Source organism: Molossus molossus, unplaced genomic scaffold, assembly GCF_014108415.1.
Source record: "Molossus molossus isolate mMolMol1 unplaced genomic scaffold, mMolMol1.p scaffold_m16_p_18, whole genome shotgun sequence".
Taxonomy (NCBI): domain Eukaryota; kingdom Metazoa; phylum Chordata; class Mammalia; order Chiroptera; family Molossidae; genus Molossus; species Molossus molossus.
Genome location: NW_023425353.1, coordinates 42,629,604 through 42,655,392, shown reverse-complemented (window position 1 = coordinate 42,655,392; position 25,789 = coordinate 42,629,604). Strand labels below are relative to the sequence as shown.

The 25,789-nt window shown below is 39.2% G+C and overlaps 1 protein-coding gene across 1 annotated transcript in view; it reads right to left on the bottom strand.

The window, feature by feature from the left end:
- KCNH8 (potassium voltage-gated channel subfamily H member 8) overlaps window positions 1-25,789 on the bottom strand; it is a 323,359-nt gene that overhangs the window by 20,566 nt on the left and 277,004 nt on the right. The window contains exons 12-15 of the mRNA XM_036267075.1: window positions 18,992-19,030; window positions 13,190-13,548; window positions 10,356-10,462; window positions 7,809-7,885 (exon numbers count right to left, since the gene is read on the bottom strand). Coding sequence (XP_036122968.1) covers window positions 7,809-7,885; window positions 10,356-10,462; window positions 13,190-13,548; window positions 18,992-19,030 — 582 coding nt within the window. The remainder of the gene's footprint in view (window positions 1-7,808; window positions 7,886-10,355; window positions 10,463-13,189; window positions 13,549-18,991; window positions 19,031-25,789) is intronic.

The window sequence follows — 25,789 nt, the reverse complement described above, 5'->3', positions numbered from 1 at the left end:
CCCCGCTCAGGGTTCCAGTGCCGGAAGAGAAGTTCCCATAACTTCTGGCTGGAAAACCAGCGGGAACTGAGGCTCAGGGAGGCTGAAGCGGCTGGAGCCCCAGGCAGCTCCTTAAAGGGCCCGCGCGCGGACTTATTGGACTCTCTCCCTCTAAGCTTGGAGGGGAGGCAGCTCGAGGGGCACCAGAGACATACAGGGAAGAACTGAGCTGTTTGGCACTGGAGCAAGGGCTGGAGAGGGGGCTTTCTTGGGGACAAACATGCTGTCAGAGGCCTTTGTTCCTTTGGTGAGCCCTTCCCTGGGGCAGCAGACAGTCTCTATATCTGGGACTCCAGCAACCTGGCTCACACTGGTAGCCCCGCCCTGGTGACTTCCTGAGGCCCCGCCCCACCCCGCCCAACTTTCAAGCCCACCCAAGCTGTTGCCACTTGCTTAACCATAGGATTGGCTTGTCTTGGATCCTGCTTCAGGTTTTTCCTAAATTCTTTCAAACGAGCAGCATCTGGTCTCAGCGAGCCCCATACCTCTCATTAAGTAATACACTGAAACAAACACAGGGAGGCAGCCAAAATGAGGAGACAAAGAAACAGGTCCCAAATGAAAGAACAGAACGAAACCCCAAGAAAAGAACTAAGCGAAATGGAGATAAGCAACCTAACAGATACTGAGTTCAAAATACTGCTTATAAGGATGCTCAATGAACTTAGTGAGAACCTCAGTGAACTTAGGGAGGGCCTCAAGAGCAAAAAAAAGGACCAGTCACAAATCATGGATGCACAGTTAGAATTGAAGGAGGCATTAACTGAAATAAAGAATAATTTACACAGCTTCAATAATAGAGTATGTAAATCCAAGGAGCAAACCATCGATTTGGAATATAAGGAAGCAAAAAATGCCCAATCAGAACAGCAAAAAGAAAAAAGAATCCAAAAAAATGAGGATAGTGTAAGGAGCTTCTGGGACAACTTCAAGCGTGCCAACATTCGCATCTTGGGGGTGCCAGAAGGAGAAGAGTGAGAACAAGAAATCGAAAACTTGTTTGAAACAATAATGGCAGAAAACTTTCCTAACTTGGTGAAGGAAACAGACATACAAGTCCAGGAAGCACAGAGAGTCCCAAACAAGATGAACCCCAAGAGGCCCACACCAAGACACATCATCATCAAAATGCAAAAGGTTCAAGACAAAGAGAGAATCTTAAAAGCAGCAAGAGAAAGGCAGCTATTTACCTACAAGGGAGTTCCCATAAGGCTGTCAGCTGATTTCTCAAAAGAAACTTTGCAGGCCAGAAGGGAGTGGCAAGAAATATTCAGAGTGATGAAAACCAAGAACCTACAACCAAAATTACTCTATCCTGCAAAGCTGTCATTTAGAATCGATGGACATATAAACACTTTCCCAGACAAGAAATAGTTAAAGGAGTTCATCACTACCAAACCGTTATTATATGAAATGATGGAGGGTCTTTTTGAAGAAAAAGATAAAATGTATGAACAAACAAAATGGCAATGAATACATATCTATCAACAATGGAATCTGCAAACAAAATGAACAGGTAGAACAGAAACATTCTCATAGATACAGAAAACATTTTGTTGGTTGCCAGTTGGGAGGGGTTGGGGGAATGGGTGAAAAAGGTGAAGAGATTAAGAAGCACAAATTCATTGCTAGACTGACAAACCTCAAAGGGATAGGGGTTGGGGGGGTGGGTGGGAAGAAATAAACCAAAGAACAAATAAACCAAAGCATAACCAATGGACACAGACAATAGTGTGGGAAAAGGCGGGAGGGGGGTGGGAATGGGGAGGAGGGGGTCAATGGGGGAAAAATGTGGAACATCTTTAATACATTTTACATCCAACAATAAAGATTTGAAGGAAAAAAATAAAATAAAATGGAGGAAAACCAAGCAGTGATTCAGAGATGTATACACCAAAAAAGGAAGATAAGGATTTTAGATTATGTCTAAAAGATGCCCAGTCCTTCCCATATTGTTCCACGCTATGCTAGTGGTAAACAAAATGTTAATTGATAACTGTTTTGTTATTAAAGTGATCCTTAAGCAAACACATTTTGTCAATGCAGGCTAAAAATAAGTTAATTTAGTTTCTTTAATGCAAGAATGGAAAGAGCCTTAGTATGCTAATGACGGTGTCTCTCTAAGAATATGAATTAATTTTAAGCAAAATGTACCAGATATATTTAACCACAGAGTAATTATTCTCTAAGTTTTTATTTTATACTTCCTGGAAAAGAACAAAAAGGCTTAAGCACTGTATTTGTTTTTGGAATTCTATAAAGTAACTGGAAAATACCTGCCCCTTTGTCTATGAAATCTTGTTTTATTAAGTAACCATTGTGTTTTGAATATATCTCAAGTAGGAATATTTGACAATATAAGCTCACAATTAGTAAGTGAAACAATCAGACATGAATTAAATAGAAAATTAAAAGTAAAATGAAACTATACCAATCACACTAAATATGAATAAATTAATCAATCTTGTCAAAAGGCAAAATTAATAGTCTGAATAAAATGCTATCAACAGAAGACATAGTTTGTAGTCAAATATACAATTGGTTGAAAGTAAAACAATGAAAAAAGATGTATTATACAAATAGCAAGATAAAAAAAGCTGATATGGTTATACTTACATTAGACAAAATAGACTTAAAAATGTTCCTAGAGATAAGGGGGGACATTTTGTAATATAAGGTGGTCAACTTTACAAGAAATTATAAAAATGATAAGCACATATATACCAAACAATAGGGCCCTAAATATATAAAAGAAAAAAGTCACAATTAATAAAAAAGTCAAATAATTAGTAATAATACTTAGAGATTGCAACATCTCATTTTCCATAATAGAACAACTGAGCATTATTAATGAGTAAATAGAAAACTCAAACATTACAGACTTAAAGGTCCTAGATAGAACAATCATACAACAACCACAGATTCACAGTATTCTCTAGTACACATAGAAAATTGCCCAAGTTAGACCATATGCTATGTCATTAAATAAACCTCAATAATTTTAATAAGATTAAAATAATACAAAGTGTGTTTTCCAATCACAATGGAGTTAAATTAATAATAAAGAAACTTGGAAATTCTCAAGTATGTGGACACTAAACAACACATTACTAAATAATCAATGGGTCAAAGAAGAGATCACAGGGGAAACTAGAAAATAACTTGGATACATGACAATGAAGACAAAACATACCAAAGTTCGTGTGGTGTAGCTAAAGCAGTGCATAGAAGAAAATTTATAGTTGTAAATGTCTATCAAAAGGGAAGATCTAAAATAAAAAACTTTTGTTGTTGTTAATCCTCACCCGAGGATATTTTTCCATTGATTTGTAGATAGAATGGAAGGGAGGGAAAGGGAGAGAGAGAGAGAGAAACATCAATGTGAGAGAGACACATTGATTGGTTGCCTCCTGCATGGAGTCAGGGATTGAACCTGCAACCTAGGTACATGCCCTTGACTGGGAATTGAAACCATGACTCTTTGGTCTGTGGGCTGATGCTCTAATCTGAGCAAAAACTGGCCAGGGCTCATTCTTAATATATTTAAGACTCAAGGTGGATTAAAATGACCTGGTAATAACTAGCTCTTTTATGTACATTCAAAATAAAATGCTAAGAATTGGCAACCAGAGCATTTGAGCCAAAGTGCACCCTGATAAGCAAGGCTGATTTATAAGCTACCTGCATTCTCTCATTTTGAAAACAAAATTTTGCTATGATTATTTTTTCATTAAGCTTGGCAGATTCTTTTCTGCCTAGTTTTATCATCATTTTGCTATTTATGTATTTAGTATAATATCAGGCACTGGTTAGCATTGTTAAACTGGCATACTAGGTATGTTTGTCCCGCCCTGGCCGGTTTGGCTCAGTGGTTGGAGCGTTGGCCTGCGGATCAGAGAGTCCCAGATTCGGTTCCCGCTAGAGGCATGTACCAAATAAAATGTTAGGTATGTTTGTCCTAAAATTTATAAGTCTTACAGAATAGTAATGGCACTATTGCATCAAATTATTTACCTAAATTAAGAGTCATTGAAATATAAACAATTTGCCCTATAATTCTCTATTCTAATTTTTTATTAAGTGTCTTAATAGCAAAATAAAAGTTTCAGATGGAAGTCATTTTCATAATCAAATATGTTTCCCTTAAGTCCATTTTCATTTTATTCCATAAGCATTGACTAATTCTCTCTCTTCTGTTACTCTGCATTGGGTACTGTTAGGTAGCAGCAGGCCGGGCTAGGGGGCTAACTTGAGAGTCACCTTTTGATAAATAGAAAAATAACCTGTATGAGGAGGGAATGAGCATTTGGCTACTTACTAAGCGAGGGCATCATGCTTGGTGCTTTACATTTGGCATTAAGTTCTCACACAATCCTCTATTACAGATTTTATTATCGTCATTTAATAGAAGAGTAACCTGAACTTGAGCAAGCTGAACACTGCTGAAGTCACAGAGTTAACTTTATGACTAGGGATCTAAATACCTGTCTCCAAGGCTTATTCTCTTTCTCTACCCGTGTGTTTTATGCCCTGTACCCGCTGCGGCAGAGCAAGCAGTTTCCCTTGGTGGACTTTGCCGCAGTGTCTTTCTGGGTCAGCTAGATTGCAGAAATGAGAAAACACTCCAATCCTTACCTACAAACCTTTTCAGAAACGGAGCATTTGACCTACACAGCCCATGACCCCCTACAGTGATGTTTTGTTGTTATTTTTAAACAATTCCCTAAAAATGGCACTATTATTTTTTCTCTGCTGTAAAGCAATGGCAATGTTTTCAAAAGCGTTCTACTATTAGCAGCTGCCCTACATCTTTTAAACTGTCTGAACTATTCTGTGAATGTAGGTTACTGCCAATATTATTTTTTTTCTAATTTTTGTACTGTGTTAAAGCAGCTGATTTCAAAGTCTACATATTATTACATCTTAGATGTTCAGCAAATATTAAAATGGGGTTTCTGTAATACTCTCAGCTCTATATGATGCTCTATGTGTCTCAAAGATATTGGGGGTTGACCTTTAGGTTGCAGAGTTATTGGCGTGTGGTACATCCCACATATATTATCATTTATTTTCTTGCTTACTCTTAAACAAAGGATAGAATAAATGAAGAATAGAGCAATTAAGTGATCACACATATGAGCAGTAGAAAGTAGGTGGAATGTAAAAATTAAGCTTGGATTTTTTTGCTACGTAAACAACATTACTTCGTAAGAGATAGGAACAAAAAACAAATAGGAGGTTTTAATAAGGAGGATAATTTTACAATTTGAAGTCAATTTATATTTTCATCTGCCTGTCTTTAGTGGGTTTTAATGCACTACCCAAAGGGTCAAGACTGTGTATAAATTAAATTATGTGTAAAGAAGAATTTTTTTTTACTTAAGCCTCAGCCATGAAGATTTCAGATATTTTCCTATAAAGAAAAACTAATCCTTTAGGGAAGGAAAATTGGACCATTGGTATTTTATCTTGCTCTTTTTATTTCAATATATGACAAGATAAAAAGACTTATCTCCCTGGAATGGCAATCATGAATACAGAATCACACTGGGGACATACTTTGCTTTTCAGGTAGTTATCTGTTTTAACACATCTACCACTGGTTCATACTGTCAAAAGAAAATCATATAGCATGTAGATTTACAGCTGTAACTTGGGAAAGTTATCTACATTCCAAAAGGTGGAGATAGAAACACATTCCGCCCCCCCTCCCCGCCCCACGAATAATCACGAACTCCAGTGTTTGAGCTAAGATCTTGGTCAACTGGTTTTGAAAACCACTAAATGATCTTCTCAAATGTGAGGACATATAATCCAAATGGTATTAATGATTAATTAGTTGAGAACAATATCTGAAAAAAAATTGTTCAATAGAAGGTTAAGTAATGACCAGTTCTCCAACTGAGTGTTTAGTTTTGGGTTTTGGGGGGTGCATTAAAAAAAGATTTAAAAATAGATTTTTAGAGAGAGAGGAAAAGAGAGGGAGAGAAACATCCATGTGAGACCAGCTGCCTCCTGCACACCCCCCACCCAGGATGGAGCCTGCAGTCTGGGCAGGTACCCTGACCAGGGATTGAACCAGCGACCCTTTGCTGCTGGGATGATGCCCAAGGAACTGAGCCACACCAGCTAAGGCCGGGCGTGCATTTTTAACCAGAGGTTATTTGGGTGATCCAGTGTATGACTAAATCCTTGTGATTTAAGAACTTTCAATGCAGTTAGTTTTTCTGTTCCTGTTTTGTTTGTCTGCCCTTGGGCCATCTAACTTCTTGTTAGGCACAATCTCACATCCAGAGAGAATAGGCTCAGAAGGAGACATAGCAGCCAAGCAAACACCTCACTAAGCTGAAGAAACACACATTTAAGAAAAACCTTTGTGCTTTATGACAAGCTACCCAGTCTTCCATTATTTCAGATAATTGGGAATTGATTTTAGTTATGAGTTTCATTTCTCTCAAATCCCATCAATATCATCAATTGGTTATATTTTCTGCTAAGATCTCATCAGATAATCTGAAACTTTAGTCTAGAAATGAATTCTGTTATACTGTCTGTGCTGACTCACATGTCCTTGCCCTAGGTCCACCCTAAAGGTCACCAAATATTCTTGTTTGAGGAATCTTTCTCGTATTCTCCGCACGTAGGCCTGCATGAAGAGTGAATCTCTCAGGAACCAACCTTAACTCCACTTTTCCTTGCTTCCTGGAGGTGCAGTTTTGAGCTGTCTTACAGTCTTTCAGTTGTAAACCAGCAGGATTGAGCCCCAGTTGCCCACAGAATTAATTATCTCATTAAAACACCCTTATGTTTTTTGCTTTCCTTTCTTTTCTGCCTTGGTTCTCTACTGCATCTTGCTTCCTGGATTACCTCCCAAATTAATTATTTGCATCCAAATAATTGTCTCCAAATCTGTGTTTTTTTAAAAAATTTCATTTTACCTTTTTTTTTTTTTTTGGTGGGGGGTGTCATAAATTAAGATAATAATTCAGAAATTACCTTCTCTATTATACAGAATATCCAGAAAGAAGATAAGTGGTTGCCTAGGGCTGGATGTAGGAAAAGGGTTAATTATAAATGAACATGAGAGATCTTGTTGAAGAAGGTGAGAATATTCTAAAACTAATTTATGGTGTAGGTTGAACCGCTCAATGAAGTTACTGAATAAATCAATGAATTGTACACTTGTAATGGGTGAATGTTATGTTATGTAAACTATACCCAATAAAGTTGTTTTAAAAATTACCTTATTTTACATGAAGAGATGGTAAGATTCACAGAGGTAAATTGCTCAAAGTTGCACAGCAAATATGTGTCAAAGAAAGGAACAGAGTTCCTTTGATTGCTCTGACTCATTACTTTTGATTCACCTGTGTACTAATGATCTCGCTTTAACCCATTAAAATGAAAGTACATGTAAAAATTGAAAAAGTGCCAATTAAACAAAATATCAATATATTAATACACTATACTAATTATCACTTATTATATGCTTCTTTTATGCTAAATGATTAACCAAGATTATCTCCATTTCACAAGGGACTACAAGGTAGGCATAATGACTATTCCCTTCTATACATGGGGAAACAGTGTAAGAGGGTGGGTGACTTATCAAAGGTCACATAATTATGGGACTTAGTTGGAGTTCATCCATGGTGGTCTGACATCAGAGCTCATGCTTATAATTTTTACATTATACTGTTTGTGTTGGTAACTAAAATTTAAACCTCCTCTGACACTCCAACATTACCAAAGAAAGAGAATGCTCATACCTCACTGTTGAGTTTCTTTATCTGCTGCTTGGTCTCCTCTGCTTTTATGAAGAGAACAGCAGCTCCAATCTCTGGGTCTGAAACATGATATACAGAATGAGTCCTTTAGGAATAAATCTTATATTTGAGAATTGGGGCAATAGGAAAAGGGAAGGAAGCCCGAGCTACTGCCTTCAGAGGTTCCCGATGTCGGCACACTGTAGCTTCTGTCTCCCTGGGATTGGACAAGCGCCCAGTACTCCTCTGGATGGCACATAATACACTCTTTGGAACCAGGCACCCATGGTGGCGACTATGACCACAGTGACTGAATGTGAATATGGCAAATCTCCTCTTTGTCTGAACACAATCACCACCATATTCCAAGATGTCACACTTTCTCTTCTTTGACAATTTTCTAAATACATATTACAGCTAGTGCCCAAGCCATAGAAAAAGGATGTTCTTTTCTTCCTCTCTCTCTCTCTCTTTTTCTTTTCTAAATATTGATTTCTTTGCCCATGGGGATATTTTCCTCCCATCTCTGTTTTCAGGTGCTAATCTCCACTGCAAGTTTTCCGTCTCCTCCTGTGTCACTCTGAAAGATAATTTCTCCCATTTCCTGGTTCTTTCATCTCCACTTTTTCTCTACCTGAATCTTCCAAATGCATTTATATCTGTCAGGGACAAAAGTACAGAAGAATCATTGCTAGCTGCTGTAGAAAGGATATATGTATATCATGATATACATATATTCTAATGTCTTAATTCTGGCCAATTATGGGTAGAAAACTTGTTTGTGGGAGAAAAAAATCATCCCAGTCAAAGTGGCAGAGTAGTAATAACTCATTTTGCAGGGATGTTTTACAGAGCTAATCAATTTACATGAATGAATGATGAGAGATCATATATAATAAGCTGGGCCTCCTTTTGAGGAGATAGCAATGAATAAATAAAATATAATTGACCTCCATGAAGCTTAGAGTCTAGCAGGGAAGAAAAGACATTTGAAAAGTAATTATGCAATAGGTTTTGAGTTCATATTAAGGGAAGTAGGAAACACTTAAGGGTTTTAAGTATAGAAGTAGAATAATAAAAATAAATTTATGTTTTTAAAAATGTTCACTCCATGTGGAGAAAAGTATGGGATAAGAGAAGAGACCTCGGTATGCAGGCAGGAGATGAACGTGGCAAGAAAAAGGGTGGAGGCAGTAAGGATAGAAAGTTTTACAACCAAGAGATGTTTTGGGGAGTCAAGAAAATGTGTTGCTTGAATGAATGCGCTTAGGAATAGATGTTGGGTAAAGGGAGAAGAGGAAGCTAAGAAGGTGGTGGGACCAGAAATAGGTGGATGGACATGGTGAGTTTTTGTGCATTATCTTCAGGCTCAGGTGAGCCAACAAAGAAAACTTCTAACTTGGACCCATCACCAGCTTTCATAGCAAATACTCACACCAGTTTTACTATAACTATGATTTCTGTGTCCCTTGTCCTAAGCAGAGTAATATCAGCACATGTAAATCAAAAGAATAAATTAATCAGGTTTGTTGACTAGCATCTGCACACCTTCTCTCCCTGCCCCTACCTCACTTCCCCCCATCAATGAGTCTTACAAGGATGATCCCCTTTCCCCAGAAGATGATGTGTGCTGGGAAAAGAATTGTTGATTGAGATGGAATACTGATATTCTAGCAATGAAGACACACCCTCAGAACTGCACATTCAGAAGTTCTTCTCGGGCTTGGCTTTGTCCATGAAGGGATTTGCTAATTAGCAGGAGATCCTGACCCAAGAAGCTCAGAGCTGGGTGGGAAGGAGAAGAGAAGGTTGGCAGGGGATCCATTGGCCTTGCCATCTGGTAATGTGCTGGTAATTGTTATGGATGGTTTACGCTTATTGAATACTTCTTCATTACGCTTTCTTCATTAGCTACAGGGTTATCTTTATAATTTATTTGTCATTTCTGACCTTTATCATGTTGGCAGATTTCTTTTTATGGTCAATCAACTCAAGAACGAAAGGGGGAGAGAGAGGAGCCTGAGCTAGATTCGGGGCCACCCTTATATTAATTCACCATCGCTGGAGGGTAGTGCTTAATATAGTTTTCTATCATTTCTAACATTTTTATATACTTCTGAAGTTGTTTATCCTCTGGCAAAATTCAAGTACATAATCTCTCACCAAATAAATTGGTGAAACATAACTGGTGTTCCTATGGGGTGCATAACGAACACAGCATTTCCTCCGGGCAGTGTTTTTGTGGATCAGTCTGCATTTTTAATAGGAAGACATGGTCACCCTCTGATGAACAGCAGACATTTGAGTCTCCTAACACACCAGTTACCTGGGCTGGTAAATGGCAGGCATCTAGCCTGGACAGAGAAGCAATTACAAATGACATCTTGATAACTTGGAGATAACACAGACTCAAGTCAAATGGTTCCATGGCACTGGTAAATTCTATCACATGGAGGATATTCTGAGAATGGGAAGGCAAATTAGTACCTATGCCAAATGTTAGAAGTTAAAACGAAATATCACCCCCGAGAGAAGGCTAAATATCTTTACCTCCGAGAGGAGGAGAAATTCTGGGTTCTGGCCTCATTCGTTCAGAGCCAAAGTCAAAACTCTGGCTTTCTTCACTGCTGTTTCCATCTTCAATTCCATCAACGATTCTGTTTAAGATAAAGGAAATTGATAAAGTGTGAATTTATATTCATGGGTTCTGTAATTTCTGTAAGACTTAAAAATATCGTGTTAAATTTCGAAATTCTAGGTACTCTAGAGCTATGCTGTTCCGTATGGTAGCCATTAGCCATGAGCACTTGAAATGTTCAAATTGAAATGTGCTGTAAATATAAAATACACACTGGATCTGAAGATTTTAGTAAAAAAAGTGAATTATTTTATTAGTAACTTTTTATATTGTTTATTTTAGAAATGATATTTGGGGCATATTGACTTAAATAAAATATATTATTGCCTGGCTGATGTGGTTCAGTGGTTGAGCATTGACCCATGCACCAAGAGGTTGCCGGTTTGATTCCCGGTCAAGGCACATGCCCAGGTTGTGGGCCCAATCCCCATGGGGAGCATGCAACAGGCGGCCAGTTGATGTTCTCGCTCATCGGTGTTTCTGTCTTTGTCCCTCTCTCTCTAAAATCAATAAAGAAAAAAATTAGAAAAAGTATATTATTAAAATTAATTTTACTTCAAAAAATATGGCTACTAGAAAATTTAAAATCACATATGTGGCTCACACTTTTAGGTCACATTATATTCTATTGGATAGCAATGCTGTAGAATGTAGAATCTATTTATTCTCAGATTCAAAACCTCAAGCTACAGAAGTCCTCTTGTCTAAATTTATATTAAATCATGTCTGTATTTAGAATTAAAATGTTTTAACCTAATGATTACAGCATCAAAAAAAATAATAACTTTGATGATAACTTCACTGTGGACTTGGACAAAACTGAAATGAGAGTTAAAAAAATTATATTTAAATTATTGTTAGGAATTAAGCTACTGTTCTTCCCTTAATAATACCATCTAACCCACTCATTATTTAAAAAATGCAAGCCCTGGCTGGTGTGACTCAGTCGTTAGAGTGTTGTTCTGGGTACAGAAGGGTCTTAGGTGCGATTCCCAATCAAGGGTGCGTACTTGGATTGCAGGTTCTATCCCAGGCCCTGGTCAGGGTGTGTGCGGGAGGCAACAAATCGATGTTTCTCTTGCATCGATGTTTTTCTCTCTCTGTCTGTCTTCCATCCTCCCTAAAAATCAATGAAAAAATATCCTTGAGTGAGGATTAAGAACAACAACACAAAAAGCCAGTGTATTGTAGAAAATTAAAATAATTTTTTTTTTATTGAATTTAGAGAGAGAGGAAGGCAGAGGGAGAGAGAGTGGAAGGGAGAGGGAGAGAGAAAGGAAGGGAGAGGGAGAGAGAGAGAGAGAGAGATAGAAATATTGATGAGAAAGAACGTTGATTGGCTGCCTCCTGCATGCCTCCCACTGGAGATCAGGCCCACAACCTGGTCATGTGCCCTGACTGGGGATCAAACCGGCAACCTCTTGGTGCATGAATCAATGCTCAGTCCTTTGAGCCACACCAGCTGGGCTCTTGTAGAAAATTTAAACAAAAAGGTAATAAAAATGAGAAAATAAAAATCACAAATAATCCACCATTTCTGTTAGCATTTTTATATCCTCAAACTCTTTTATTTTTATATATAAAAGAAAATACGTTTTTTTCTATTGTAGAATGAATTATACATAAACACTTATTTTCCAGCTCTAATACATTTCTTCCTGTTTAAAATTTTTTATTTTTTATTTTATAAAAAATTTAGAAGAAAAAAGAGTTAAGCAATATTCTCACCACCTCCAACAGAATTCCTGAGCACTTAATATCCACCTGCTTCAATAAGCCTGTTTTGCTTATTTTTAAAAAATATTCTTTTTGAATGGATAAATTGTATTCTTCAAATCAATAATTAAATGTATTATATATCAGAAAGGTCACTTACTTTACGAGTAGAAAAACAGAATTTGAATCCAAATGTAAGAATTTAATCTCTGAGATTTTGAACAAAATAACCTTCAAGCTTCACTTCTTACATCGTTTTGGTAGAGATAGTATGAACTACTTTATATGTGAATGTGAAATTACCCAGCAGAGTACATGGAACATAGAAAGCATTCAATATATTTTTTTTCTCTCGTTTCTATGTATTATTCTGTGGTTATGTGATTTTTGCTATTGCTTTTATGTACCATAGACTACTTTCATATTCCGAGTCAGAATTCTTCTCTCTCTCAATTACCTTTAGTTGATCCTAAAGTGAATTAAAAAAATTAAAAATAGAGCTATGTGTATTGCCTACTGAAAAGACCGGAAATAAAACTAAGCTTTGGTCATCCACAATGATGAAGCAAATAGTATGGAAAATAAAAATCAACACTTCATTTTCTTCATAATTTCAACTCATTGCACCAGAAAACTTTTGGTGAGATCAGGCATTGAGGGGATAACATCTATGGACTTGGTTCCATCTCTTCTATTTTCATTTACATTTATAAACTATAAAATTACAATGTAGAAATGCATGTTTATAACAATAGGTAGAGCTAAACGGATGAAGGGAGCTGAGAAGGAATTGTGAACATTTAATGAACCCTTTTGAGAATATGATTAAAACTATTTATTCTCATACTTCTCATGCCTCCACATAGAGGCAAAAATTACCTGAAAAAATTCAGGAAAGCTGAAGAATCCAGCCTAGGGTCTTGTGCCGTTGAAAGGCCCAGAAGGCTGAATAATTTACTAGCCAGGTACCGGTCCGAATACAAGGCAACCATTTTCACTGGGGAAAGGATTAGAGGATGTAATTTCTCACCTTGGACTGAGGTCTGGGGGTGCAGCACTATTCAAAGTTGAAAGCTGCAATTTCAAGGACTTCTCTTTCCTTTTACTGTGGTTAGGAGGGTCAGTTTCCTGTTTGGTTTTGGGGGAATTTGAACTGGAGAGTCTGATAGGTGAGTGAAATGGCACGGTTCCCGAGGCCAGCTGCTTCAAGCTTAAACCTAGATAGCTTTTATTGCTTCCAATCTTCTTGTTCCGGGTAGAGGAGGATCCCCTCGTGTAGATGGGAGACAGGGAGGCTGTCTCCTCTTCTTCCCCCTCCTCTTCCTCATCCTCATCTTCTACAATAGATGGGAGTCTCTTCTTGATGCTGCCATTTCCCTTGGGCTCTGACTGAATCAGGGGATAATAGAGGTTAGTAGGATTGCAAAGACGTCTTGAGAGGTATATCATTCATACTGAAGTCCTATCCGAACAGAGTTCAGTCTCTTAGAAATGTACTTCTCTTTGAAAGTAAAGACTTACAAGACTTTGCTATTAATTATTCAGGTGTTAAAAGTTTCCCCATTTATAATCGTCCCCAGGCTTACCCTCTCTGCTTCCCCAGTATTAGCCCAAGAGCCCTTCTCTTGGTCTTTAAAATTCTCTTGGTGGGGAGCTGTGTGAAAGGTCTATTTTACCAAGTTTGCATCTATGTTCCTTGTTTTGTTTTGTTTTTAATCCTCACCCGAGGACATTTTTGCATTTATCTTGAAATAAAGTGGGAGGGAGAGAGGGAAGAAGAGAGAGAGAAAAAAACATTGATGTGAGAGAGACACATCAACTGGTTGCCACCCACACAACCCCGACTGAGCCAGGGACAAACTGCAACCGAGGTACATGCCCTCAGCAGGAACTGAACCCCGTTTTCTCTGGTCTTCAGGCCAATGCTCTAACTGCTGAGCCAAACCGGCCAGGGCTACATCTATGTCTTAATCAGCCTGCCACTTGTAATAGTATATATAATGACATACTCTTAAGAATAAAGACATGTTCAATTTTACTGAAAGTAATTGGGCTTTGTGATATAGAAGCATTATCGATCAGCTGCCTCCTGCACACCCCCTACTGGGGATCAAGCCAGCAACCTGGGTATGTGCCTTGACAGGGAATCGAACTGGGACCTCTCAGTACACAGGATGACGCTCAATCCACTGAGCCACACTGGCCAAACATGTTATTTTAAATTTATAGGGTCTCAGTAGAAGATTATGTGGAGATCAACTAGCAAAATTATAATATCCTTGAGAATAAAGGTATTTCCTATTTGGATCACATAGATAGAAGAAGATCAGCAGTGTCTTCAGCTACTCTGTTTCCTGCTTTCCTTCTGTTCACTAGTCAGTTGGTAGGAAAGAGAAAGGAAGGATAAAGTCTTGCCAAGCCCCATCCTAGGACCTCTGGGCTCTTGATTGGGGTCATTAAACCTTATAGACTAAGAAGAAGTAAGGGAGAGAATGAGAAAGGACAATTGAGGTGATGATGAAGGGGCAGTGCAGAGAGGTGATGATGGAGGGGCAGGGGTGATGGTGGAGGGGCAGGGGTGATGGTGGAGGGGCAGGGCAGAGGTGATGGTGGAGGGGCAGGGTAGAGAGGTGATGATGGAGGGGCAGGGCAGAGGTGATGATGGAGGGGCAGGGTAGAGAGGTGATGATGGAGGGGCAGGGCAGGGGTGATGGTGGAGGGGCAGGGCAGGGGTGATGGTGGAGGGGCAGGGTAGAGAGGTGATGATGGAGGGGGCAGGGCAGAGGTGATGATGGAGGGGCAGGGCAGGGGTGATGATGGAGGGGCAGGGTAGAGAGGTGATGATGGAGGGGCAGGGTAGAGAGGTGATGATGGAGGGGCAGGGCAGAGGTGATGATGGAGGGGCAGGGCAGGGGTGATGATGGAGGGGCAGGGTAGAGAGGTGATGATGGAGGGGCAGGGTAGAGAGGTGATGATGGAGGGGCAGGGCAGAGGTGATGATGGAGGGGCAGGGCAGGGGTGATGATGGAGGGGCAGGGTAGAGAGGTGATGATGGAGGGGCAGGGTAGAGAGGTGATGATGGAGGGGCAGGGTAGAGAGGTGATGATGGAGGAGCAGGGCAGAGGTGATGGTGGAGGGGCAGGGCAGGGTGATGGTGGAGGGGCAGGGCAGAGGTGATGATGGAGGGGCAGGGTAGAGAGGTGATGATGGAGGGGCAGGGCAGGGGTGATGGTGGAGGGGCAGGGCAGAGGTGATGACGGAGGGGCAGGGTAGAGAGGTGATGATGGAGGGGCAGGGCAGGGGTGATGGTGGAGGGGCAGGGCAGGGGTGATGGTGGAGGGGCAGGGCAGAGGTGATGGTGGAGGGGCAGGGCAGAGGTGATGATGGAAGGGCAGGGCAGAGAGGGCAGCAAAGGCTAAGTTACTGGCCCTGGACAAAGTCACTGTAAATGTTTCTTTCTCTGCCCCTTATATGGCTTCCCTGCTCCAAAAGCTCAATTTCTTTTTCTGAGCCTCAGTTTCTTTTGAAGATACAATCACATATACCTGCCCATCATTTTGAATAAAAATGAGATAACCTGAAAAGACCTATGAATACTATTTAAATCCCATGAGCTCTCATTGTTATTACTTCATTTTAAGAAATAGTTGGTTCATTGGTGTATATGGATTTTACTCTCTTATAATGATAGCTATAACAACAACAACAACAAAAAAATGAATTTGAACCTAAAAGGCAATAGCCCGTTCAGTTTAGGTTCCAACTGCCAAGTGAAATGATCAGATTTCTCATGTTTTTATTTTGTATTTTATTCTTAATGGCTCAAAATTTCTTGAGAATACGGCGTTATCAGCTCATCTTTCCAACTAGATATGATTATTTTAATTAATGATGAAGTCGTAAGTTATTTATTGGAAGTCATGGTATTGCTTTTGTTTTCTGTTTTTCACAGCATTAAAAAGTGCTGTGCTTTTCACAAAAGATCCACATGAATTGCAGGAGAACATTTGTATATTAGTATTGTAGAACAGAAAAATTAGCTCACCCAGCTAAAGGCACAACAGGGCAAACTTATCAAAGAAATGGAAAACAATGAGCACATTCTCTAATTGGACTTCTGTTTACATTTACATTGGCAATTTAATTATTCCTTTGTTTCAAGGAGGCTCCATTGGCTCTACTAGAATTGTCTGACTAATAACCTGTAGTGTTTGTTCTTCTACAAGTTTGTTTAAATTTCATTCTTTCATTTTTGTCATCAAGACTTGACACCTTGAAAAAATTGCTTAGATACTGACTCTTGTGATCAAGGAAGCTGACATTACTTATATCAATAAATTAATTACCCCAACTACCATTATTGCAGCAGGACCCAAATTTATTAGATTTTTAAATACCCAGACCTACATGCAGTCTCTCTGCAGGCATACTGGTTACTTTTTTCAGGATCTATCTAGAAATACCCGCTTTCCTCATGTAGTTGGATTCAACGGTGTACATACTGTCATAAAGGTCAACCCTGAAGCCCTGGCCAGTGTGGCTCAGTTGGTTGGAGCATTCTTCCATACACCAAAAAATCGTGGGTTTGATTTCCAGTCAGGGTATATCTGTTCCTTCTCTTCTGACCCACCTCTTCACTTTTTTCCTGAAAAATGCTTTCATGACCACAGTGAGGTTTGTATCCTCAAAGGAATCTCTAATTTAGCTTATGAAATTTTGCTGGGATAGTCATTTCAGACTCAGAAATGACTAGATTCCATTGAATATATCTTGACTAAAGGGAAAGCAGAATAAAGCCCAGGGGTTGAATGCATGGACTTTTGCACAGTCCTGGCAGTCTTGTGACTTACTACCTATAACCTTGGTCGAGCCATATAATTGTTTAAAGCCTTTGTTTCCTAAGCAACAAATTCGAAATGGTGTGAGAAAAACATTAAATATTAGATAAGGAAGGTAAAAGCATTGCAAATGCTTAATAAAAGCTTGCCCTTGGGATGATGATGATAATCATGAAGAAAATAGAAACAACACTTACATCAGGGCAGGGGCTACAGCGTATTGGTTATCTCTTTTTCCATCAATTTCCCTTTGCTCTTAGTTAACATAACTTTTAGCAATGCACCTTGCCCAGAGATCACCTTCTTGTTTCCCTTGCCACTTGGCTTGGCCACGAGGCTAAATTCTGGGATTATAACGTGTAAGTGAACAGGTTATAAGGAACCTTCTAGAAAGAGGGGAGCCTCTCTCCTGCTCTTTCCCATTTATTTAGTTTCTATTCTGAAATATTGATGAAATGAATGGATTATCAGTGACCATCTTAGAAAATGGGGACATCTTAAAGAATGAAGCCATACCCCAAGGATGATGAAACAGAAAGAAGAAAGCTTGGGGCCTTACTGACACGGTTATAGTGCCCACCTCTGGCTTTGTCCATGAGAAGAAATAAACAACTGTTATCTACAAACCCCTGTTATTCTGGTGGTGTTGACATTGAGAATGAACTTCAGCCTAAATTATACAGAACTTTTTTTTTTTTTTTTTAAGTTAAGGATACTTGTATTCTTGGGAGGGATGTTCATTTTTACAGTGCTATGAAGGGATGAGAAATTTAAATTGAAAACTGTAAAAGAAGGCTAAATTTCTTTTCATAAGGAAATAATATAAGAAAGGTCTTGGGGGAAAAGGGGTATGGTAATGAGGAAAGGCTACCTATTGAGAAGAGTTGAAACATAATGACTATTTTGCTAGTTCCTGAGAAGAGATTTTGCAGAGATGAGAGAAAAAAGACAACCAGTGCCTGAGAGAAACTTGGTTGGAAGCGTTGAGATGTTTTAAGAGCTTTTAAGCAGTTTCTCAACAGTATTAAAAGTAAATCTGTTTGCCCTTTCCCATGTGATTGGATGGGTTTGTGTGCCTCTATATGTATGTGTGTGCATGTGCGTGGAAGTTGAGTTCTTCGAGGAGAGGACAGAAGAAAAGGAGCTGTTTATAGAATTGCTGTCACAGGATTATTCTTAAAAAATTTTTTTTTTCAATTGCAGTTTACATTCAATATAGTTTTGTATTAGTTTCAGGTGTACAGCATAGCTGTTAGACAATCATATACTTTACGAAGTGTTTCCCCTGATATTTCCAGTACACAACTGGTACCATACACAGTTATTACAATATTATTGACTCTATTTCCTATGCTGTACTTTACATTCCCATGACTATTTTTTAACTACAAATTTGCACTTCTCAATCCCTTCACTTTTTCACCCAGTCTCCCCCAATCCTCCTCCGTTCCGGTGGCCATCAGTCTGTTTTCTGTGTCTGTGAGTCTGTTTATGTTTGATAATAAAAATCCAGATAATACATCTGACAAATCACTGTTTCTTGGGAAAGTTTTCTTTGAAATCAGAGGATTCTTAAAAGTTAAGACTACCTTAAGAGGCCAAGTGAAACTACTTCCAAAATATCTGTGAACCATAATTTTTACATTATGGATAATCATTTTGTACCATTCACTGCATATTTATAAGAAAACATTTGACCACTAATTTTAAACACAATGAAAATACTACTAAAATCAATATATCAAGACTTTGCTACTTTTGTCAGGTTTTGGTGACAACCTACTTTTCAACAATAACAATAAAACCCTTAAATAGATATCTGAGTTTCAATACTTCTCTATTCCCAAACTCAAGAAAGTCAGTCACCACATCTCATGCTGAGAAGTGTATTAGGGAATGTCAAAAATAAGTACATAAAACCCTCAAAAGGATACAGATTTATTGGAAATCCTATAGATTTCACACACATTTTTTTCTCTTTGGCAAAACCATACCTGTGAGACTGTAGTTTTGTTTGATAATCTTGATATCACCTGAAAGAACAAAAAACAGAAGTTGTAACAATCATTTAAACCAGAGATTTTCAACCTTTTTCATCTCATGGGACACATAAATTAATTACTAAAAATTTGCAGCCCACCGAGAAATATACTTTTTGCTGATCTGACAAAAAATAGGCATAATTTTGATTCAGTCACACCATCTGCTACTGTTGTGTTGGCTGTTGTCATTTTTAAAATTTGACAGTGTAAGGGAAAAGAGGTCAGTGCCCCAGACTAAATGAGTATTGCATGTTTTAAAAATTCTTGTAGCACACCGGTTGAAAATGGCTAGTTTAAACTGAAGCAGGTGGTTGGGGACTGGGTGACATGTAGGAGGTGGGGAAAGAGAGGAGAGTTCAGAGAGTGTGGGGGGCAAGTGATCCACCTGTATGGGCCAGAGAAGAGAAAATGCATCCTACAAGATGCTGAAAATACCTTCCACATTCCACTCTCTAGGAGCTCTATTGACCAATGTGTGTTAATTAAACAAACAACAACACAGCAAACTGAATATCTAGTATAGGACACCAAATCTATGGGAATAATAATAACAATAGTGGGTTTATTGCCTACATTTTCCATCTTGATAGTTCATTCACTCGCCTTTGTTTTCCATCTCCCTTATTCCACATTACTGCCCTTTTGCTAAATTCTTTTATCTTCCATGATTTTTTTCCCTCTGGCTCTGTGAAAACAGAAACCCATGGAAACGTTTCTTATTTAATCTCATTTCTTTCTGTTTAACCACCTCCCCTTCTTACTTGAATACAGGTGGGAGTCATGTCTTCTTTCTGTGCCATTTGTTTTACTCATTATGATGTTCCTTGTAAACTAGGATTAGGTTTACTGGGAATCCAAATCCCTTATTTAATTGAATTTAAGATCCTATTGAATCCACTGCATTCCCATATACTAACAATGACATTTGAGAAAAAGAAATAAAAGAAAAACAATTTCTTTTGCAATCGCAACAAAAAGAATAAAACACCTATGAATAAACTTAACACAGGACATGAAGGATTTATACACTGAAAACTACAAAGCATTATTAAAAAAGATTAAAACGGATACAATGAAATGGAAGATCATGTATCATAGATATGTACACTTGAAACCTACATAATCTTATTAACCAATGTCACCCCAATAAATTTAATAAAAAGAAAGAATAAAAGATCCCATTGATTATAAAAAGAAAAAAAAAAAAGCCTGCCAATCATAGTGACATGCCACCAATTATAAGACAGATCTTGATTTCAAAGATACTAAATGTGAAAACGTGTAATGTAGAATCACTTCAGCTTGGCTCTCAGGACACATCTTGTATAAAATCTCACTATTATACTGTCTATGGAAGAGAGCATTAAAAAACCATGCACTGGCCACGGTGTGTGAAGAAGTTGTGGAAACTGACGTATTCTGAAAACATGCTTCAGGTCTCATCCACATTCTTTCTCCCTCAAATACACTTTTCATTTTAAAGTGATAATAGATCCTACAAATTAACATAATTTTATTCACATGAAAAAAAACAAAACAAAACACCTTGTACTGGAAAGTGATCCACCTATTAAGTGAGACATATTTGGTAATTCTGTCACCCTCTTACTGTTGCCCCCGCCCCGATGATTAGGGAAATACTGTAGATCTGTTATTATTTAGACAAATGTTGGAATCGTTATTGCTGTGAGAATATATGTTTCATCAATGTTTAATGTTATTAAGGCAGTCAACCCATCCCATATCTGCTTAGGTGCCTAAATATACACGAATCAGTATCATTGTAAATATAAGTTTTGTAATAATGTCCAAAATGCTGATAAATAAAATAGCCGAATAATTAAAAAAGTGATAAAACAAAGTTATGGTGCTGTTGCTACTGGGGTAGACACAAACAGTGTTTTAAAAAGGCTTTTAGTTACAGCTTAGATGAGAAAAAGCCCAGCCCAGCAGGGTCCGGGAAGCCTGAACAGCTGCAGGTCAGGGAGGTCTTCTGAGGTGTAAAGTACCGACTGGCCTTAGCATCTTCTGATTCAGGTGTGACTCCCAGCTCCTTGGTTTTGCTGAATCCCAAGTTTATTTTTTCATATCAGTGCTTCGCAAACTTACATGTGTATACAAATCACATGGGATTGACTTAAAATACAGGTTCTGGACTTCCGGTCAAGATGGCAGGTAGGTAAACGTGGTATCCCCTCCTCCCACAACCACATCAAAGTTACAACTAGACTACAGAACAACCATCATTCAAAACCACCTGAAATCCAGCTGAATGGAAGTCCTACAACTACAGAATTAAAGCAGCAGCCACATCCAGACTGGTAGGAGGGCGGAGGGGCTGGGCTGGTCCCACACCCACGTGTGGTGGATAAAAATCAGGAGGACACCTCGGCTGGGAAGGTCCTCCCTGAGGACTAAGGGGTCCCCGTCCCACACCAGGTGCCCCGCTCAGGGTTCCAGTGCCAGGAAGAGAATCCCCATCACTTCTGGCTGGAAAAACCAGCGGGAACTGAGGCTCAGGGAAGCTGAAGCGGCTGGAGCCCCAGGCAGCTCCTTAAAGGGCCCGCACATGGACTTATCGGACTCTCTCCCTCTAAGCTCGGAGGGGAGGCAGCTCGAGGGGCGCCAGAGACATACAGGGAAGAACTGAGCTGTGTGGCACTGGAGCGAGGGCTGGAGAGGGGGCTTTCTCGGGGACAAACGTGCTGTCAGAGGCCTTTGTTCCTTTGGTGAGCCCTTCCCTGGGGGGCAGACAGAAGCCATATCTGGGACTCCAGCAACCTGGCTCACACTGGTAGCCCCGCCCTGGTGACTCCCTGAGGCTCCGCCCCACCCCACCCAACTTTCAAGCCCACCCAAGCTGTTGCCACTTGCTTAACCATAGGATTGGCCTTTCTTGGATCCTGCTTCAGGTTTTTCCTAAATTCTTTCAAACGAGCAGCATCTGGTCTCAGCGAGCCCCATACCTCTCGTTAAGTAATACACTGAAACAAACACAGGGAGGCAGCCAAAATGAGGAGACAAAGAAATAGGTCCCTAATGAAAGAACAGAACAAAACCCCAAGAAAAGAACTAAGCAAAATGGCGATAAGCAACCTAACAGATGCTGAGTTCAAAATACTGCTTATAAGGATGCTCAATGAACTTAGAACCTCAGTGAACTTAGTGAGGGCCTCAAGAGCATAAAAAAGGACCAGATAGAAATCATGGATGCACAGTTAGAATTGAAGGAGGCATTAACTGAAATAAAGAATAATTTACACAGCTTCAATAATAGAGTATGTAAATCCAAGGACAAACCATTGATTTGGAATATAAGGAAGCAAAATATGCCCAATCAGAACAGCAAAAAGAAAAAAGAATCCAAGAAAATGAGGATAGTGTAAGGAGCCTCTGGGACACCTTCAAGCGTGCCAACATTCGCATCTTGGGGGTGCCAGAAGGAGAAGAGAGAGAATAAGAAATTGAAAACCTGTTTGAAACAATAATGGCAGAAAACTTTCCTAACTTGGTGAAGGAAACAGACAATACAAGTCAAGGAAGCACAGAGAGTCCCAAACAAGATGAACCCCAAGAGTCCCACACCAAGACACATCATCATCAAAATGCAAAAGATTCAAGACAAAGAAAGAATCTTAAAAGCAGCAAGAGAAAGGCAGATAGTTACCTACAAGGGAGTTCCCATAAGACTGTAAACTGATTTCTCAAAAGAAACTTTGCAGGCCAGAAGGGAGTGGCAAGGAATATTTAGAGTGATGAAAAGCAAGAACCTACAACCAAGATTACTCTATCCTGCAAAGCTGTCATTTAGAATCGATGGCCATATAAAGACTTTCCCAGACAAGGAAAAGCTAAAGGAGTTCATCACCGCCAAACCGTTATTATATGAAATGATGAAGGGTCTTTTTGAAAAAAAAAAAAAAGATAAAATATATGAACAAACAAAATGGCAATGAATACATATCTATCAACAATGGGATCTACAAACAAAATGAACAGGCAGAACAGAAACATTCTCATAGATACAGAGAACATTTTGTTGGTTGCCAGATGGGAGGGGGGTTGGGGGAATGGGTGAAAAAGGTGAAGAGATTAAGAAGTACAAATTCACTGCTAGACTGACAAACCTCAAAGGGAAAGGGGTTGGGGGGGGAGGGGAGAAATAAACCAAAGAACTTATATGCATAACCAATGGTCACAGACAATAGTGTGGGAAAAGGCGGGAGGGGGGCAGGAGTGGGGAGGAGGGGGTCAATGGGGGAAAAATGTGGAACATCTGTAATACATTTTACATTCAACAATAAAGATTTTTAAAAAAGATTAAAAAAAATAAAAATAATAAAATACAGTTGCTGATTCAGGAGGTTTGGGATGGGGCCTGAGACTCTGCATTTGTAATGAGCTCCCAGTTAAGACTGCTGCTGCTGGCCCATGGGACACATGTTGAGTTGCAACATTTCATAACCAATGTCACTGTAATTATCATCCTATCAATTCACTATGTGGTAGGCACCTGTCCATTGATTTTCTTTGCAATCCTATGACGTAACTATGCATCATAGAGCTAGCACTACTGTGGTAGACTTTGTAAATAAGTCATTTCATTTACATATAGTATTAGCCACATGGATTTAAGAAGAATACTAGAACATATTTACTCTGTTGACTAATATTTCATGCTGATCCAGAGTCTGCCAATTGCGGAGAATATTAGTTTAATGGAAAAGCAGCATTTTAAAGCTAGAAGTGACTGTGAAGAATGTCTGTTACAATAGTTTGCATACCTGGCAGATAACAGAATGCTCCTAAAAAAAAAAAAGAAAATCAGATTTTAGAGCATCAACTCCAGCAAGTCTCTTTCAGTTGGTGGTGGGTGGAGCCCAGGTCTCAGGTCAGGTTTGAAACCACTGAGTTAGTCCGACTCCCTAATTAGAGATGCGGAAACTGCAGCCCAGGAAGATGAGATAACTTGCCTAATTCTTGCATGGCGTTAGTGGCAGAACCTCGACCAGAAGTCACATATCCTGACTCTTGGTGTACCTTACACAGAATCATGTTTTCTCAGGTACCTTCTTCAGCAGTTGATGCTATTCCTTGGGCTGAAAGACTAAGTGCTTGATGTACCATGGAATTTACTCTGGCACAAGGTGATGAATGCCACAAAGCAGACCAAAACACTCACAATACTGTTACCCAGCCACCTCTTAAACCTTCTCTGAGTCCCAGATCTTTCAGGATACCTGATGGATTCTAGGCATTCTCTCAGCAAGTGTGGGAAAGGCATGGATACAACCGTCGGATGGAAAATGTTTATCAATTGCATTTTCTTGTTCCAGCAACTAGAATAATACTCAAAGTTTTTGAAAGTTTTGAGGAAGGCAGTCTTATCTAATTTCGAGTACCTCTCCCATGATTTTTTTTACACCTTTTAAGACAAATGGAAATGTTTCTGGCAATCTTTTATGGGGATGATTAAAAAAAGGACTGAAATAATAGAGGCCGGGAAGATAAAAAGGAAGTGAATCAGACATAAGAGAAGGAATGGAAGTCGCTGTAATAAAGTCTTGAGAGAGAGAAAATAAGATTGAGGGCCAGCCCACTCAGACCTTAGAATTGTACTCTCCTCTCTGTCAGAATAGAAGAAACCAAGTGTGGGCAAGAACTGAGAGCATGTCTTGAAATGAAGTTATCATCAACAGAGGTAAGGCTTTCTCACCTTGTAGACTGGACAAGAAACACATTCTCAGCTATGGTTAGTTGGTTTAAAAAGTTTCCACATAGCTTTTTTTCCCTCGTTTGCTTTTCCCGTCCCAACCACTTACATTACTCTAGCACTCTGTGAGTACAGTGGGGACTGAGAGGGAGGACTCTTAAATTGAAACATACTGCATATTGGCACGGAGAACCAGAAGATGAAAAAATGGTCTCTTGGTACTCATACAATATGCTATAAATAAGCAAATCCATTTCACAATCTTAAAAAAAAAAAATTGTGTAAAAGAGGCCTCAAAAAGTCTACTTTTGAGCTTGAATTACAAATGGAAATCAAACATACTAAAATTAATAATTTCAGAGGTGAAAAATACCATTGTATTCTGTAATAGTTTCTATTTCACTGAATGAAGACATTTCTATAAGAGCTCGCATAGGCTCATACCTGATCTTGGCCATCCAACTCATTTCTTCCTTAAGTTGTTAAATCCCTGAATATTAATTTTCCTTCTGTTAGGATTTTCATGAGTTCCTTTGGTTGGGAAGAAACTCTTTGATTTCTTTCATCTATTTCCCCCACCCATTAGAACATCTCTGATTTCTTTTTTTTTTTAATCCTCACCCGAGGACACTTTTCCATTTTCTGTACAGATAGAGTGGGAGGGAGAGGAAGAGAGAGAGAGAGAAACATCGACGTGAAAGGGACACATCGAGTGGCTGCCACCCACACGACCAACCAGGGCCGGGGACAAACTACAACCGAGGTCCATGCCCTTAGCGGGAACCGAACCGGGTCTCTCCGGACCGCAGGCCGACGCTCCAACCGCTGAGCCAAACCGGCCAGGGCGAACATCTCTGATTTCTGACAGATTACCAACAAGGTTTGGGGCCCAGCGTCTCATGGGATGTTAATACCCCACCTCTAGGAGAAACTTGTTTTTTTCGTTGGTAGTGAGGCATTATCAATAAACCTTCCTTACTCTCAAGTTCATTTCAAGAGACTGAACCACCAAGACGTTGACAACCATGAAGCAGGAA